The following is a 17,960-nucleotide window of genomic DNA, read 5'->3' on the forward strand; positions in this document are numbered from 1 at the left end:
TAGGGGGGCGGGGGGAAGAAAGAGACAGAGTCCGAAACACATGTGTAATGAGACAGCCAATTTGCAGCAACGGTTGTAATCGACAACCTTGGAGCAGTAGCACGTAACAACATGCGTCAGACGCGAGAGAGAGAGAGAGAGAGAGAGAGAGAGAGAGAGAGAGAGAGAGAGAGAGAGAGAGAGAGAGAGAGAGAGAGAGAGAGGGTTGCAAATTCTAGAGCAGAATTCCGGAACACTGTTAAGGGGAACAGCTGTGTGAAATAGCGGCGGGGAACAGTATTGAGACGAAATCCGATGATCCTGGATAGAGTAATTGATCGTCCACAATTGCTGGGAGGAGAGGAGAGGAGAGGGAGGGAGAGGAGAGGGATGCTGCTGCTGCTGCTCTCACTCTGCTCGATTAAACGGGAAAATGACCTCGATTTTATTGGTCTTCTGCATCGTGCTGCATCCAGGACCGGACGAGGACGATGTCGTCAGCACCCAGCCTGGGAATCGTGTTCACCTTAAAGAATATCCTTGATCGAAATCATACGTGAATGAATAAGAATATTCTCCACAAAGAAAAAAATCTTCGTTCATGCCCTAGACTGCGGTTTCAGCTCAGAATACATCATCATGTGATCCAGATATTCATCAGACATGTGATTTTCGTGTTCATGGATATTCCAATATACTATATGACACAGGGCCCCAGACCCCCCGCTCCCCTTCCCTCGCTGGTTTAGCTTATTGATCACCTGATGCTCATGATCAAGATGGACGAGGTCTGCGTTCCTCCTCCTACCCCCAACCCCAGTCGCCAGTAATAGAATATTGGCCCATAGGTGCGAATAACGGCATCAAGACTTATTGTGGCTGTGGGATCTCGCGATGTGAGTGAGGGAGGGGGGGATCGTCGTCTTCTTCGGTTCCCCGTAAGGCCTTTTGGGGGATCTCTGGTTCCTCTGTTATAAACTTGTAGTACCGGGCCATTTACGACTTCTTATCGTAACGACGGGGAATATTTTTGCTCTTTCGAAGTTGTGAAGGATTGGATTGTGGTTCGCAATGAACTTGGCTGTTGTCGCTGGTAAAGGTTGTGGTTATTGGTTGTTCCAGGGACGAAGAATTGCTGAAATGTTCGTTCCACCCACCGCCTTCCCTCCCTCCCTTCCTCCCCTTGTTTGCCCTCAATGATTTCCCCTCGGGCAAGGACGGAGGGTAATAACACTGATGGTATTTGGTGTGATAAAGGAGACAAGAAATAAAGGGGAAATAAGCAACTTGGGTCTGATTGAACAAGGGCGGTGGAGGAAGGGTGGCAAGGGAGATAAAACTAGATGGATGGATGGTTTGGACAATGCGAGTCGAGCTAGGGAGGCATAAGCTGGTGTTCGAGGGGAGTGAAGGAGATGAAATGAAAGGGAGATGGAGAGAGAGAGAGTGGATGAGAGGTAAAGCCAGCCAGGGTGAGCAGAGCTAAATGGTGTGAGGTGATGATGGAGAACGTGGCGTAGTCGCTTTGTAAAACATTTTGTCCTGCATTTGCTGGATGTGTGTGAAGTGTGCGTAGGCGTATGCCGGCTCGTGACACGGAATTTGAACGTGTGTTGAACTGAAGGGAACTAATGATTTCTGCCTTTGTGTCCGGACAGACTTTTGAGGCACGCTGTATAATGGGGACTCCTAAAGGGAGGGAACAGTGCAGGGAATATGTCTGGTGTGTAGGAAATACTTGTCGAACAAGGGCTGGAACTGGGAGGGCAGACAATATCTGTTGTGGATCGTGGGGTTACTAGGTGTGTGTGTGTGTACGTAAGAGGAACTCTTAGATTCTGTGTAGCACTAACTTAGGAAGGGATGGTGTATTCTGTCATTTTTTGTACGTTTAAGGGATGTTAGATCTTGAATGGTTGAAGGGGGAAATATGATGGTTCGTGTATTCCAGTGAAGGGAGGGGAGAGTGGATCGTATATCTTACAGAAGTAGTAAAGGGTAAACTGTAGGTAGTAAATGCTTTTATAGGAGAGCTTGTGGACTGTAAGCTTTATGGAGGAGGGGTGAAGTAGCGTGTGGAAAAAAGCTACATTCAAGGGTCATGCCTTAGACGGGTATCAATTATATATATGCGCAGAAGAGATGAACCTGTGCATGTAAAGTTTATTCTGTTTTGAGATGGAAATTGAAGATGTTTCCAAATGTTCCTCTGGAAACGAAGAGTTGGCGACGGGGAAGCTGCAGGAGGGAGGATCAGATGTGGCGAGACCGTGTTCAGTTCACAGTGTCTGGAACGGATGTCAAGAGATGGTGTGATCAGTGCTGTAAGTAGGAGAAGGATGACTGGAAGGGGCCGGAGAGCAAACACATCTCGGTGTATTACCTGAAGAGATGATTTGATTGTGATTTAATCCTCTTTATTTTTCATACCACAATCATCACCACAGTTTTTATCTACCATCTATATAATCATGTTGATGTAACTGGGTTATTGTAATGATATTCCTTACGATTTTGTCTCCTGTCGTGAAAAGGTTAGGTAGAACTTAAGTGAGAGTTCTTATAGTATGTTGTAGTATGGTAGGGCATATGGCAGAGTTAAAGACAAGTATTTGACTTAAGTTTATCTTAGAAAAAACTTTTTTTTCTTTCATTATATACTAATGGACGAAGGCAGAGAAAAAACGAAAACATTTTGAAGTAAAGTTGTGGTAATGAAGTTGACTGATTTAAAGAGTTGATGACCTTAGGATCGAAGGCGGGCGGAGTTCCAGTATCCTCCTGGAGGATTTCATTCCTCCTTCCCGATCTGGAAGGACCTGGAAGGCCATCAGCCATCTGGTCGCACCTCCTGGAACATTATAAGGCCCTTCCCCCTCTCCCCTCCTGGATATACGTGAGGGAGAGGGAGGGAGGAAGAGGGGAAGGGGGGAGTTTAGGTTGGGGTGGGTGAGATCGGAGGTGGCATATTTCTTTTCTTACAGGTTTATCGATGTCGTCTGGTCGCGGAGACTCGCTCTATAAGGCGCAGTATTTAATGGCGCTGTTTTCATTTCATTCTCTCCTCTAGTAGTAGTGACTTTAAGGAACCAAGGTGATATTAAAGGAGGAGAGAAAGTTTTTTTTTTCTCTATTTTCTTTCTTTCTCTTTCAGTCATAAATTCCAGATTGGTTGAAGATTCATGGAGGCCATTATGGGTGTATGGGGGTTGAGGGAGAGGAGGAGGAGGAGGAGGATTGGGGGTAAGCTGGAAGAATATGGTCGAGGGGTGATCTAGGGAGGGAGGGGAGGGTAGAGCGGGCGGTAGATGTTGTTAAGAGGGGAGGGAGTGTTGGATCAGGGGGAGGGAGAAAAGGGGAGATGGGAGACTACTGTTCCTCCCAAGTTGTCCTCCATAGGTTAGCAAGCACTCGCGACGCTCGGTCTTGTGGTGGTGGTGCGGTGTGCGGTAGTGCTTCATCCACGCCACGGAAGTCGTTCTGGTCGCCCTGGACACCGTAGTGTGGAATTGCTCTGGTCGTCCACTCATTCAGTGGATTGGAGGGAAGGTGGTGATTGGTGAATGTGAATAGATTGTGATTTTTAGGTTCAGCCCCGTGAGGAAGACGGTGCGACCTCTTGGAGCACGATGGTACGACCCTTGAGGAAGACGGTGCGACCTCTTGGAGCACGATGGCACGACCCTTGAGGAAGACGGTGCGACCTCTTGGAGCACGACGGTACGACCCTTGAGGAAGACGGTGCGACCTCTTGGAGCACGATGGCACGACCCTTGAGGAAGACGGTGCGACCTCTTGGAGCACGATGGTACGACCCTTGAGGAATTCGGTGCGACCTCTTGGAGCACGACGGTACGACCCTTGAGGAAGACGGTACGACCTCTTGGAGCACGATGGTACGACCCTTAGGAAGACGGTGCAACCGACGGTACGACCCTTGAGCACGAAGGTACACCTCTTGAACACGACGGGACGACCCTTGGGTATGATGGCGTTACATCGTACTCCGAGGTCGTACCTTGAGGGTCGTCCCCTCGTAGCCAAGGGTCGTACTGTCGATGAGGAGAACTTAAGGAAATAATCACCACAGGAAAATTCGAACAAGAAGCATGTTATGGAAATTGATATTGGCATTGAGACACTTTTAGAAGTGTAAGTGAGGTTGGGTGCGAGTGAAACCTTCTCCCTAAGTGAAGGATTAGAAAAGAGAAGAGAGGTAGTTTGAGTTACTCAGAAAACATGATATGAAATGTGTAGTTTATGTGTAGATATAAAATCTCTCACGAAAGGGAAAGACGAGAAGAAAACGAGATAATGTTCGTGTGTTCGTGATTTCATACGAGGATGTATAAGTTCTTTTTTCTTCCTTCGTTGACCACATACGCATGAGCGTACATCGTTGATTACGTGGTCATAAGGGTATGGGTGTCGTTGACCACCTGATCATAAGAGTATTTACTTCGTTGACCATCCACTCACATAAATGTATATATTGTTGACCACAAACTCATATAAAAGCATATGTTTCGTTGACCATCCACTCACATGAATATGTATATCGTTGACCACAAACTCATATAAGAACATATGTTTCGTTGACCATCCACTCACATAAATATGTATACATCGTTGACCACAAAGTCATATAAGAGCATATGTTTCGTTATCCACTCTCAAGAATATGTATATCGTTGACCACAAATTCATATAAGAGCATATGTTTCGTTGACCATCCACTCACATGAATATATGTATCGTTGACCACAAACTCATGTAAGAGCATATGTTTTCGTTGACCATGCACTCACATGAATATGTATATCGTTGACCATACAAACTCATATGAGAACATATGTTTCGTTGACCATCCACTCACATAAATATGTATACATCGTTGACCACAAACTCATATAGGAACATATGTTTCGTTATCCACTCACAAGAATATGTATATCGTTAACCACAAACTCATATAAGAGCATATGTTTCGTTGACCATCCACTCACATGAATGTATACATCGTTGACCACAAACTCATATAAGCGCATATGTTTTCGTTGACCACACACCCTTCCTGGGGACGGCTGAACACACTCGACGCACCCAATCACCGTCAGCCTGGCGGCTTTGACCTCGAAGTGTTTGACCTGACCACGACGTGGTTCAACGATGATCGTACACCATTCCCTGTACTGAGCGACGTGCTTGGTGTTTCCTGTAGGGGGGGTGGTGGAAGATAACGAGCAGTTGAGGTCAGCCATTACCAGTAGGTGATGATGGGGGTCAAGTCTTCAGTTTAACTTCGTATTGTATCATGTGAAGGCAGATTTTTTTTGTTTTTTTGAGCCACACTCACAAACTCAGACGTAATTGGAGACCAATCTGGTTATTTAACGGATACATAATTCCTTTTTTGGAGATATTAAAGGACGTTAAATGATTATAAACACTATCGTAATTTCGATTTTTTTTGTTTTGTTTTTGTTTTGATTCGTTTCCCTCGAAAAGTAGTTGTCACTATCTTTTGTTTCTCTCTTGTAGCGATGTCCTCCGGTGTCTGGAAGTGTTAATTGCTGGTTCAGTTTCTCTCTGTTGTGTAGGGTCAATGATAATTGAAAACCTTTTTAGCACATTGATAAAAGAATTATGGTTCAGATGGTGTAATTTGTAGTAGTAGAATGTCTTATTTGAGTATACTCCCCAAGGTGTTACAGATATTATGAATAATGTGAATAATGAATCGAAGTGAAGTGTTTCTGGATGTGATTTAGTGTAAAATGTATAATGCAGAACGTGAAAGATGAAGTCAAGTGAAGTTTTAGATTTACTAGTGTCAGTGGAACATGAAGGTCGTGTATTTCTATGACGCTGGGATGGTAGTAGTCATGAGGGACGTGGACCATGAGGTCATATGAAGTGTTAAGCTCCAGGGGGCGTCGCTGGAGACTTGACTGGAGGCGGTCGTGTTCATGGGTGATGCTAGTCCTGGAGGCGTGAGGCTTGCGTGTCGTGGGTTTGACATGGTGTCCACCACCACCACGCCCACCACCACGCCCACCACCACCCACATGTTGGGTCCACCCGTCCAGACGGCCTCCATACGTCGAGGTGGGATTAGGAGGCACCTGTTGACGACCCTCCAGCCGCTTCGCCTTCCTCCTGCTGCTTCTCCTGGTGACCCAGAGGCCTCATCTTCACCCTTGGGGAGGCGCCCCTATGGTCATCGGGTATCACCAGGACCCACAGCTAAGGCCCAGCATAGCCAGACGACCTCGCCGTCCAGTGCGGGAGTGTTTAAGGTCGCCAGGAATGTGAGCAGTTGGCAGAGGGTATCTTCAAGCGCCCAGCCACCTCCCAAACCTCCTCGGAAGGCGCAAGCGAACCCTAATGCTGCGTATACTAGGAGTTCTAGAAGTCCTCCGGGAGGCGTCAAGACGACAAATGCCAATGGGAACGTTAAAGGAGCATCACACGGGTCTCCAGCACAGACGCACCCGGTCGTCAACGTGAACGAGAGGAGATCGAGCCCCAAGACTAGTCCGAATGGAAACCGGAGTTTTGTGGTTAAGACGAGTCCGAACGGAAACTCGGGCGTCCCTGCATTTGCTAGCGACGACAACAGTTCTCTGCGGCGTCTTAGCACGAAGAACGTGAGTCCGTCGCACGACAAGCCACCGAAACCCACGAGGAGGTCGTCTCTGAAGGAACAGAGACCCGCCGACTGTTCTCAGAAGAACAATAACAACCTTGCAAGGTCTCCCGGCGAGCGAACGAGCTGCGGAGGAGTTGACGATTCGTATAGCCAGTACCCTCACTTTAACCATTTGTTACCCAGCAAGTCAAAGATTAGGCAGAAGTCTCCCGCCCTTCCCCAGGGGGTCATCGACACGTCCAGACACGAGTCATCTGTCACATTCCCCCGCATCGCGCCAGAGGGTAATGCCAACGGATGCGCGACTCACCACAGCAGCAGCAGCAGCAGCAGCAACGGTAGCACTGTCTGTTGCCGCGGGTTGGGGTCAGGGAGGAAGGAGAGTTTTCCTCAATTTCCTGGGGGACGTCGGGAGATAGAGAACGGGGAGGGGAACGCCTCCACTTTACCTAATGTCCCAAACGATCCCCGGGAGGCGACAGTGACGCTAAACGTGAGTGATACCATTCGCAGGCGTGTACCGAGGAGGAGCCTTAACTTGGAGGAGGAAAACTTCGTGAAGAAGTTAAAGAAAGAAGTGGATTTAGATCTAATCGAGGGTAGGAGGTCTCCCTGCCCTCAGAGTCGATTTACCTTAGCTGTTGTGGACGATCCTGCTGGGGTCGTTTTGGAGGTAGTCACCTCCAAGAGTATAAGACTACAGCGCGTTAACTCCTCCCAAGCTGCCCCTCGATCAAATTCTGGCGCGGGTAATAAACCGAGCGTGGGGAAACGGGTCTTAATAAGAGAGGAACATCCCATAGGTCGGACATCACTAAGTCATAACCCGAAGAAGGAGGTCGAGGCGCTTCCCCAGTTTATCAATAATTCACGGAGGCGCGTGGTGTCGTCAACCATGGGGAACAAACAGCAGAAGGGATGGGCGGAGGAGAACGCCAAAGAGCCCACGCCCGTCCCGTCCGCACGCCCGCTACCCCACCCCACGACACCCTCAAACACAAAGCGAAAATTAAGGAACAATGGCGTGTGTGTTGGCGGGGACAACGCTGGACCTCACGGAGAGGCCAACGACGCTAGAAACAAAAGCTCTCGTGACAAAAGTAATCAAAAGACTCCGAGACGAGAGTCGACCATCACTACCACCGCCACAAGATCCCCCGCCAGGACTACTTTTGATCCGGGGGAAGAGTACAACCCCGGCGGGACTCGAACCCCCGCAACTGCCGCGGACAACCGTGATAGATCACCGGCGCTTAAAAGACGGCCAGAAAATGAGCAGGAGGCCCGGGGCGATCCCGCTTATCAGGCTGCAAGTGCCTTAGAGGCCCCGAAACCACTGCTGGCGGCGTCGGCGGCAGTCGAGGCCTGTAGTGGGGTAGATAATAGAGGTTATGAATCAGGGGCCTGGGGAGGGAGTGGAGGAACTGCTCACCCACCGTCTTGCACGACGCCCCGCCCGCAAGATGGGGCCAAAGGGAGCGACTGTGGCGGTGTTATTAGTCGAGCTGAGGTACGGGAGGAACTGACGACAGCTCAGGCGGAGCTGTGTACGCCAAGTGCTGGGTGCTGCGGCACAGAGAGCCACAGAAAATGTAGAAGAAAACGATGGAGTGGAGGTGACGCGGAATGCGAGGCAAGTGGGAACAAAGACGTGGTTAAAAAGGCAGTAGTGGATCGTGAGGGTGAGGTAGTTGGCCTAGAGCCCGTGTGTGAATGTGAGGAGATCATTGATGAACTGTCGTCGGAGACTGTATCTCTCCGGCTGCCAGGGAGTGAAGAGGAGGAGGGTTTGAGCGCCGGGAGAAACGAGAAGAGAAGGAGCTTGGATAGGATATCTGAGCTGTACTGTGAGGAGGACTCCTTCTGCACCAGCTTCCTGGAGGAGGAGTTCAGTCAGGATATACTGAAGGTGGGTGGTTTACTCACTTTCCCCTGGGTTCATGATTAGCTCCGGCCCTGTAGTGGCTACTGGCCTAATAATGGCTACTTAGGGCACAGCGTAGTTGTTACTTATGTAGTAATTGCCCCCATTAAGCAGACTTGTACACATTTACAATCGTAGGTATTAACATATATGTAATACACACACACACAAACACACTCCATAATGGTGTAATAAAATGCTTCCTTATGTCCACCATTTATTTTTCTAGCAATGTTTTATTACTCTCAAATATAACTTTAGGGTAAACTTGACATCATATATATATATATATATATATATATATATATATATATATATATATATATATATATATATATATTTTTTTTTTTTTTTTTTTTTTTGTCGCTGTCTCCCGCGTTTGCAAGGTAGCGCAAGGAAACAGACGAAAGAAATGGCCCAACCCACCCCCATACACATGTATATACATACGTCCACACACGCAAATATACATACCTACCCAGCTTTCCATGGTTTACCCCAGACGCTTCACATGCCCTCATTCAATCCACTGACAGCACGTCAACCCCGGTATACCACATCGATCCAATTCACTCTATTCCTTGCCCTCCTTTCACCCTCCTGCATGTTCAGGCCCCGATCACACAAAATCTTTCTCACTCCATCTTTCCACCTCCAATTTGGTCTCCCACTTCTCGTTCCCTCCACCTCCGACACATATATACTCTTAGTCAATCTTTCCTCACTCTCCATGTGCCCAAACCATTTCAAAACACCCTCTTCTGCTCTCTCAACCACGCTCTTTTTATTTCCACACATCTCTCTTACCCTTACGTTACTTACTCGATCAAACCACCTCACACCACACACTGTCCTCAAACATCTCATTTCCAGAACATCCATCCTCCTGCGCACAACTCTATCCATAGCCCACGCATCGCAACCATACAACATTGTTGGAACCACTATTCCTTCAAACATACCCATTTTTGCTTTCCGAGATAATGTTCTCGACTTCCACACATTCTTCAAGGCTCCCAAAATTTTCGCCCCCTCCCCCACCCTATGATCCACTTCCGCTTCCATGGTTCCATCCGCTGCCAGATCCACTCCCAGATATATAAAACACTTTACTTCCTCCAGTTTTTCTCCATTCAAACTTACCTCCCAATTGACTTGACCCTCAACCCTACTGTACCTAATAACCTTGCTCTTATTCACATTTACTCTTAACTTTCTTCTTTCACACACTTTACCAAACTCAGTCACCAGCTTCTGCAGTTTCTCACATGAATCAGCCACCAGCGCTGTATCATCAGCGAACAACAACTGACTCACTTCCCAAGCTCTCTCATCCCCAACAGACTTCATATATGTATATATATATATATATATATATATATATATATATATATATATATATATATATATATATATATATATATATATATATGCATGTATCTCTTCTAATGGATATGTTTACACAAGCTTCGACACAGCTGGTGTGTTCGTGGGCGCGCTTCACCATCCTGGGCCACATACATAGTAAGGAGGGTTACAATTACGGATTTGAAATTCGTCCCGAGTTTCTCAGACGTTTAGAAAACTCCCAAGACTCTCGGTGGGACTCGAGGACCACCTCGAAGGTTATACTTGAAGAAGATTTACGACTCGATTTGGCCATTTTATATTTTCTTCCTTGCCAGATTGCCAATAGTGCTATGTAAGTAAGGCTCAGCTTAACATTAATCTTAAGCTTGATATTTGACTTCTTTTCCTTTTTTCTTCTCAAGTATTTTTCAGAGATTTTAGCAGACGTATGATATAGATTCCAAGACCCTGTATCATTTCATAGTAATGTATTATTTTGTACTGGTAAAGTTTATCCCATTTCGTTTATATTTTCCTGGTGTCCAAAACCTGCGAAAAAAATGATATATATATATATATATATATATATATATATATATATATATATATATATATATATATATATATATATATATATATATTGATCCAGTACGATGCATAAGCCATATTTGTCTCGCTATCATGTTTCGCTGGTATACAGGAATAGATTTCTTTTTTTTCTTTTTCTTTTGCAGTATTTGCCTGATATGATTTTTGTAGTGGTAGACCGTTGCGATCCACCATCTTCGACGGGCCAAGGTCCGAAGTCTCGGGCGGGGCGTCAGCTAACCTGCCCACAGTCAGTCCACTTGTTCATCATCCCCTTTTTTTTGGGGGGGGGGGGGGGTTGGTTGACGAATAGGTACCTGGCGTAAGCTTGGACGTGTATGTGTGTGTGTACACGCATCGGATTTAAGGCATGGTGTAGGTATACAAGGTTAACGGGGAAACACGAGTGTAAAACTTTGTTCCTTTAAAACGTAAATGATAATGGCGTTAATAGTAGTTATAAATAGTAATTATAAATATACTAACTGTTAACTGATAGTAATGACAAGGCTGAACAGGTTCTTCATACCTGTATATGACACATACCTGTGTATGATTCAGAGATAAACCCACCACTCAGCACACTATATAACCATAAGCCCTCCACCCAGCACACCATATAACCATAAACCCACCACCCAGCACATCATATAACCATAAGCCCACCACCCAGCACACCATATAACCATAAACACACCACCCAGCACACCATATAACCATAAACACACCACCCAGCACACCATATAACCATAAACACACCACCCAGCACACCATATAACCATAAACACACCACCCAGCACACCATATAACCATAAACACACCACCCAGCACACCATATAACCATAAACACACCACCCAGCACACCATATAACCATAAACACACCACCCAGCACACCATATAACCATAAACCCACCACCCAGCACACCATATAACCATAAACACACCACCCAGCACACCATATAACCATAAGCCCACCACCCAGCACACCATATAACCATAAACCCACCACCCAGCACACCACATAACCATAAGCCCACCACCCAGCACACCACATAACCATAAGCCCACCACCCAGCACACCCTATAACCATAAACCCACCACCCAGCACACCATATAACCATAAGCCCACCACCCAGCACACCATATAACCATAAGCCCACCACCTAGCACACCACATAACCATAAGCCCACCACCCAGCACACCACATAACTATAAGCCCACCACCCAGCACACCATATAACCATAAACCCACCACCCAGCACACCACATAACCATAAGCCCACCACCCAGCACACCACATAACCATAAACCCACCACCCAGCACACCACATAACCATAAGCCCACCACCCAGCACACCACATAACCATAAACCCACCACCCAGCACACCACATAACCATAAGCCCACCACCCACTTAGACACCAGCTAAGGTTCCTGGCTACTGTGGTATTACAGGGCAAGATAATGTTATCATTGCCCACCATGGACCATCATGGCACCCCACGTACCCTGAAGACGTCAAGAGATCTCAATAGGTCGCTGTTCAGTCTGGTGGCTCCATCAACAGTGTTGATACGCCAGCAGTACTGACCTCGTAGCTGTTTCAGTCCCGTTAAGACATCAACAGTGTTGACCTCGTAACTGTTTCAACCCCGTGAATACATCAGCAGTGTTGACCTCGCCACTGTGTCAACCCCGTGAATACATCAACAGTGTTGACCTCGTCACTATTTCAACCCCGTGAATACATCAATAGTGTTCACCTCGTCACTGTTTCAACCCCGTGAATACATCAACAGTGTTGACCTCGTAAGTGTTTCAACCCCGTGAATACATCAGTGGTATTGACTTCGTAGCTATTTCAGTCCCGTTAGTACATCAACAGTACTGACCTCGAAGCTGTTCCAGTCCCGCTAATGCATCAACAGTACTGACCTCGTAGCTGTTCCAGTCCCGCTAATGCATCAACAGTACTGACCTCGAAGCTGTTTCAGTCTCGTTAATACGCCAGCAGTATTGACCTCAGAGCTGTTCCAGTCGCGTTAATACACCCGCAGTATTGACCTCAGAGCTGTTCCAGTCCCGTTAATACACCAGCAGTATTGACCTCAGAGCTGTTCCAGTCGCGTTAATACATCAACAGTATTGATCTTTGGAGCCGTTTGTCTCGTGAATAAGTCTTCCGTCTTGCTTATTACCATAAATGTATCATAAATCCTCACGTGTATGATAGATGACTGTATACCTCTCCCATGTATTTTCTATACACATCGTATAACTTCACCGTTGATGTACTGACGGACCAGTATTTTCGAAACCAGGGAGGTCAACATGAACCTCGACTTTGAAATGGCGTGGCATTGTGATATAGTATTTGACAGTTGCCCGATCATTGATCTGATGGGTGAAGTTAGTTAAAGTGTTTTCCATCTGCCTCGTACAGCGATGTGGACCGAGTGGGTGTCTGGTTTTTGGGGTGACGGGGTACTGCACACTACGTTACCTGACGTAGAAGTTACGTTGACCTTTTAGAACACGATGGTACACGATCCATGAACACGGGGTTATAACCCTTAAGTAACGGTGTTACGACCATTGAGTAAGGATGTTATGACCCTTGAGCAAGATGTTACGACCCTTGATCAACATGTTACAACCCTTGAGCAGGGTCTTATAACCCTTGAGCAGGATGTTTTAACCCGTGAGCGAGATGTTACGACCCTTGAGCAAGATGTTACGACCCTTGAGCAAGATGTTATAACCCTTAAGCAAGATGTTACGACCCTTGAGCAAGATGTTACGACCCTTGAGCAAGATGTTACGACCCTTGAGCAAGATGTTACGACCCTTGAGCAAGATGTTACGACCCTTGAGCAGGATGTTATAACCCTTGAGCAAGATGTTACGACCCTTGAGCAAGATGTTATGACCCTTGAGCAAGATGTTACGACCCTTGAGCAGGATGTTATAACCCTTGAGCAAGATGTTACGACCCTTGAGCAAGATGTTACGACCCTTGAGCAAGATGTTACGACCCTTGATCAACATGTTACAACCCTTGAGCAAGATGTTACGACCCTTGAGCAGGATGTTATAACCCTTGAGCAAGATGTTACGACCCTTGAGTAAGATGTTACGACCCTTGAGCAAGATGTTATAACCCTTGAGCAAGATGTTACGACCCTTGATCAACATGTTACAACCCTTGAGCAAGATGTTACGACCCTTGAGCAAGATGTTACGACTCTTGATCAACATGTTACAACCCTTGAGCAAGATGTTACGACCCTTGAGCAGGATGTTATAACCCTTGAGCAAGATGTTACGACCCTTGAGCAAGATGTTACGACCCTTGAGCAAGATGTTACGACCCTTGATCAACATGTTACAACCCTTGAGCAAGATGTTACGACCCTTGAGCAAGATGTTACGACTCTTGATCAACATGTTACAACCCTTGAGCAAGATGTTAGGACCCTTGAGCAGGATGTTATAACCCTTGAGCAAGATGTTACGACCCTTGAGCAAGATGTTACGACCTTTGAGCAAGATGTTATAACCCTTGAGCAAGATGTTATGACCCTTGATCAACATGTTACAACCCTTGAGCAAGATGTTATGACCCTTGATCAACATGTTATAACCCTTGAGCAAGATGTTACGACCCTTGATCAACATGTTACAACCCTTGAGCAAGATGTTACGACCCTTGAGCAAGATGTTACGACTCTTGATCAACATGTTACAACCCTTGAGCAAGATGTTACGACCCTTGAGCAGGATGTTATAACCCTTAAGCAAGATGTTACGACTCTTGATCAACATGTTACAACCCTTGAGCAAGATGTTACGACCCTTGAGCAGGATGTTATAACCCTTAAGCAAGATGTTACGACCCTTGACCAACATGTTACGACCCTTAAGCAAGATTTTACGACCCTTGAGCTGGATGACGAGTACTTAGCTAGGTCGTCAGAATGGTATTAAAAGTTAAAGTTTCCTAAGTTCGTAGTACGGATATTATTTACCTCATGACCCTTGACCTGTGTGTGGAGACTCAGGAAGTGACGTAAGTATGACAGTGGCCCGTACCAAGACAGTATGACAATGGCCCGTACCTCGGCAGAGAGCTGGCCAGTCCAATAACAAGGAGACAATAGAACCCAGTGTCAGGAGGCAGTATATACAATCCATGCGTCACGTACAGCCAAAAGTGCCTTCCACCTCCTCCTCCTCCTCCTCCTTCTCCTGCTGCTCCCATGACGTTGTGTTGCCGTGCATGAGCCGCGAAGATACATCACCAGCGGGCGCCATTTGTGCGTGTACGTCATCCGCTGGACTGTTTAGATGACGGATCATCTGTTTTCATTTCACTTTTATGACGGTGACCGACACCCCCCCCCCCCCCCCCGTTTCTTGAGACCCCCTGTGTACGAAATGTCTGACGCACGCGTAATGCAGTTGAGCGAGACTCGTATGTACTATCTGTCTGTCTGTCTGTCTGTCTGTGTGTTCTCAGTGCTCCATTTTCAGTTCCATAGGAGTGATCGGGTACACGTACCTCACTCACAAGCTTCCTCAAAACCAGGGGGTTGCTGAACCGACGAACCACGGACGCTCACACTTATATACACACGTACACACGTATCTCTTGGCGTCAGTACGTCCGTGAGTTCCCTTCGTTCGTGCGACTTTCCGTACGTGGAATCGTCTCGTAGCATCCGTCCTTTTAGTCGTCCCTCTGGCATCTTGACCTGATATTGTTGCTGGCCTTGATAACGTCTCTTATCATTATATTTACATGTCTGTTTAAAGGCTTGTCTCTCCTCCTCGTACCTTCCACTTGCGCTTCTATATATATATATATATATATATATATATATATATATATATATATATATATATATATATATATATTATATATATATATATTTTTTTTTTCATACTATTCGCCATTTCCCGCGATAGCGAGGTAGCGCTAAGAATAGAGGACTGGGCCTTTTTTGGAATATCCTCACCTGGCCCCCCTCTGTTCCTTCTTTTGGAAAAAATAAAAAAAAAAAAAACGAGAGGGGAGGATTTCCAGCTCCCCGCTCCCTCCCCTTTTAGTCGTCTTCTACGACACGTAGGGAATACGTGGGAAGTATTCTATATATATATATATATATATATATATATATATATATATATATATATATATATATATATATATCTTGACCACCGCTTGATTTGCCAAACGTTGTGAATGATCACATCATCGTAAAAGCCTTTCATCCACGCGCCTTTCTGATGTCACACACACACACACACACACACACACACACACACACACACACACACACACACAGAAAAAGATGGAGGGAATGATATAATGCGAGGCAGTATATGGCGAAGTCATGTCGTCAGCGCTGGCCCAAGACCATTAATTTACCCCGAGCGACACAAGAATCATCGCTCGTTTTTTATGACCATTATCCTCCCCTCCTGTGTTATGCTTGGCATTATAATGTTATTGTTTTTACGGATTTTAAATGTATTTTCTCTTTTTTTTTTTTTTTAGTCTTTATTTTTCCTCCACGCTTTAGTTATTTATCTTATTTTTCTCTTCGATCCGTATTTTACATTTGCCTTTAAATGTCGTTTTTTACTTCTCGAAAAATATTCAAGAATCTTCTTAGACGTTTGTACATAATATTCGTCATTTAGATACAGTTTCCATAATGCCATTTCTGAATTTTGACGTTATATTTGATTCATTCTCTTTTCGTAACTATGTGGCCGTGTTCACCGTTTTCTTTCCAGGACAGACTTTCTTTGATATCCTGTTATCGTGTTGATATCTTGACGTATGTTGTCCTCTCCTCTCGAAGGGTTATAGTGACAGCCGCTTAGACACGCATCGCCCAGTCTGTCTTTCGTGGTCGTCCATAATGAGAAATGCTGGCGTTGACATGATGAGCAACATAAGACTCTTGGTTAACCTGTGCTTGTAGACGTCTGTAGTGAGGTTGTGGAGCGAAATAGAACTTAATGAATCACATGGCAGTGTTGGTTGAGTAAGGAAGTAACACAATACTTTGTTACTCTTTAACTATATTACTTTCGAGGCTGTACGTATGCCATTCAAGTGTTGCTCCGAATTTGAACTTGTTATTCTCTTGAACTTTTTTGTCGAAGAAATTGATACGTTTCCTTCTATGAACCTTCAAACCACAGTTATTCATCTGTTATCTCCCAGATCTCAATTGATCATCTGTATACCTCCAGAACACCAGCTGTTCACTCCTTGGTGTTCATTGGTCTGATGGTATACACAGAGGTGTTGAATCCCTTGTACATGGAAGGAATTGGCGTAAGGATACTATTTGTGGCTGGAATGATAATAACATACAAAAGTAGTTGTGAATATGGAATAAGTCTTAAGGACGATGATATACAAGGTATGTGTATGTATACATGTGTGTTATACGGGAAGAAAGGTGTACACTTGAGCATCACATACAAGACCGTATCATTTTGTTTAGGTTTGGATTAAGAAGAAGTGAGATCATTAATGCTGTTTTTTTTTCTTTTTTTTGGAAATTCATTAATTGGACTGTTAAACTCTGTTGTTCATGTAAACGTGATGCTGTTGATTAGTACCACCAAGTTTGGAGTCAGTTGCAAATGGTAATATTATATTATGGATGGGGTTCCCTTTTTTTCTCTTGAGGATTAACTTTTGAAATGGGAATTAGAATTAACTCCTGTTGACCTCCAATCCCCAACTCTTCAGCGAAAAGAAAAGAACAACTGGAGAAGTGACAACGGGAGGATATGAATGTAGAAGTCGAAGGGGGAGAAAGAGGAAGCATATGATGGATAAGAAGAAGAAGGCCAGGTGGAGCTACCACGTTGTACAAGAAAAGGCAAAAGATGGAGTTGATTAGAGTGAGTTACATCCATATGAGACTGAACCTGCCAGCAGACAGAACAGAAATGAGGAATGAACCAACGAGGAATGAACCAATGAGGAATGAACCAATGAGGAATGAACCAACGAGGAATGAACCAACGAGGAATGAACCAATGAGGAATGAACCAACGAGGAATGAACCAACGAGGAATGAACCAACGAGGAATGAACCAACGAGGAATGAACCAACGAGGAATGAACCAACGAGGAATGAACCAACGAGGAATGAACCAACGAGGAATGAACCAACGAGGAATGAACCAACGAGGAATGAACCAACGAGGAATGAACCAACGAGGAATGAACCAACGAGGAATGAACCAATGAGGAATGAACCAACGAGGAATGAACCAACGAGGAATGAACCAACGAGGAATGAACCAACGAGCAATGAACCAACGAGCAATGAACCAACGAGGAATGAACCAACGAGGAATGAACCAACGAGGAATGAACCAACGAGCAATGAACCAACGAGCAATGAACCATGTCGGTCATGTACGTAGGTC

General features: G+C 45.5%; 1 protein-coding gene across 1 annotated transcript in view; it reads left to right on the forward strand.

The window, feature by feature from the left end:
- The first annotated feature begins 5,696 nt into the window (after positions 1 to 5,696).
- The window catches only part of LOC139753676 (uncharacterized), a 607,436-nt gene continuing 595,172 nt past the window's right edge, over positions 5,697 to 17,960 (forward strand). The window contains exon 1 of the mRNA XM_071670351.1: positions 5,697 to 8,540. Coding sequence (XP_071526452.1) covers positions 5,949 to 8,540 — 2,592 coding nt within the window. The 5' untranslated portion in view covers positions 5,697 to 5,948. The remainder of the gene's footprint in view (positions 8,541 to 17,960) is intronic.

This window comes from Panulirus ornatus, chromosome 2 (assembly GCF_036320965.1).
Source record: "Panulirus ornatus isolate Po-2019 chromosome 2, ASM3632096v1, whole genome shotgun sequence".
Classification (NCBI taxonomy): domain Eukaryota; kingdom Metazoa; phylum Arthropoda; class Malacostraca; order Decapoda; family Palinuridae; genus Panulirus; species Panulirus ornatus.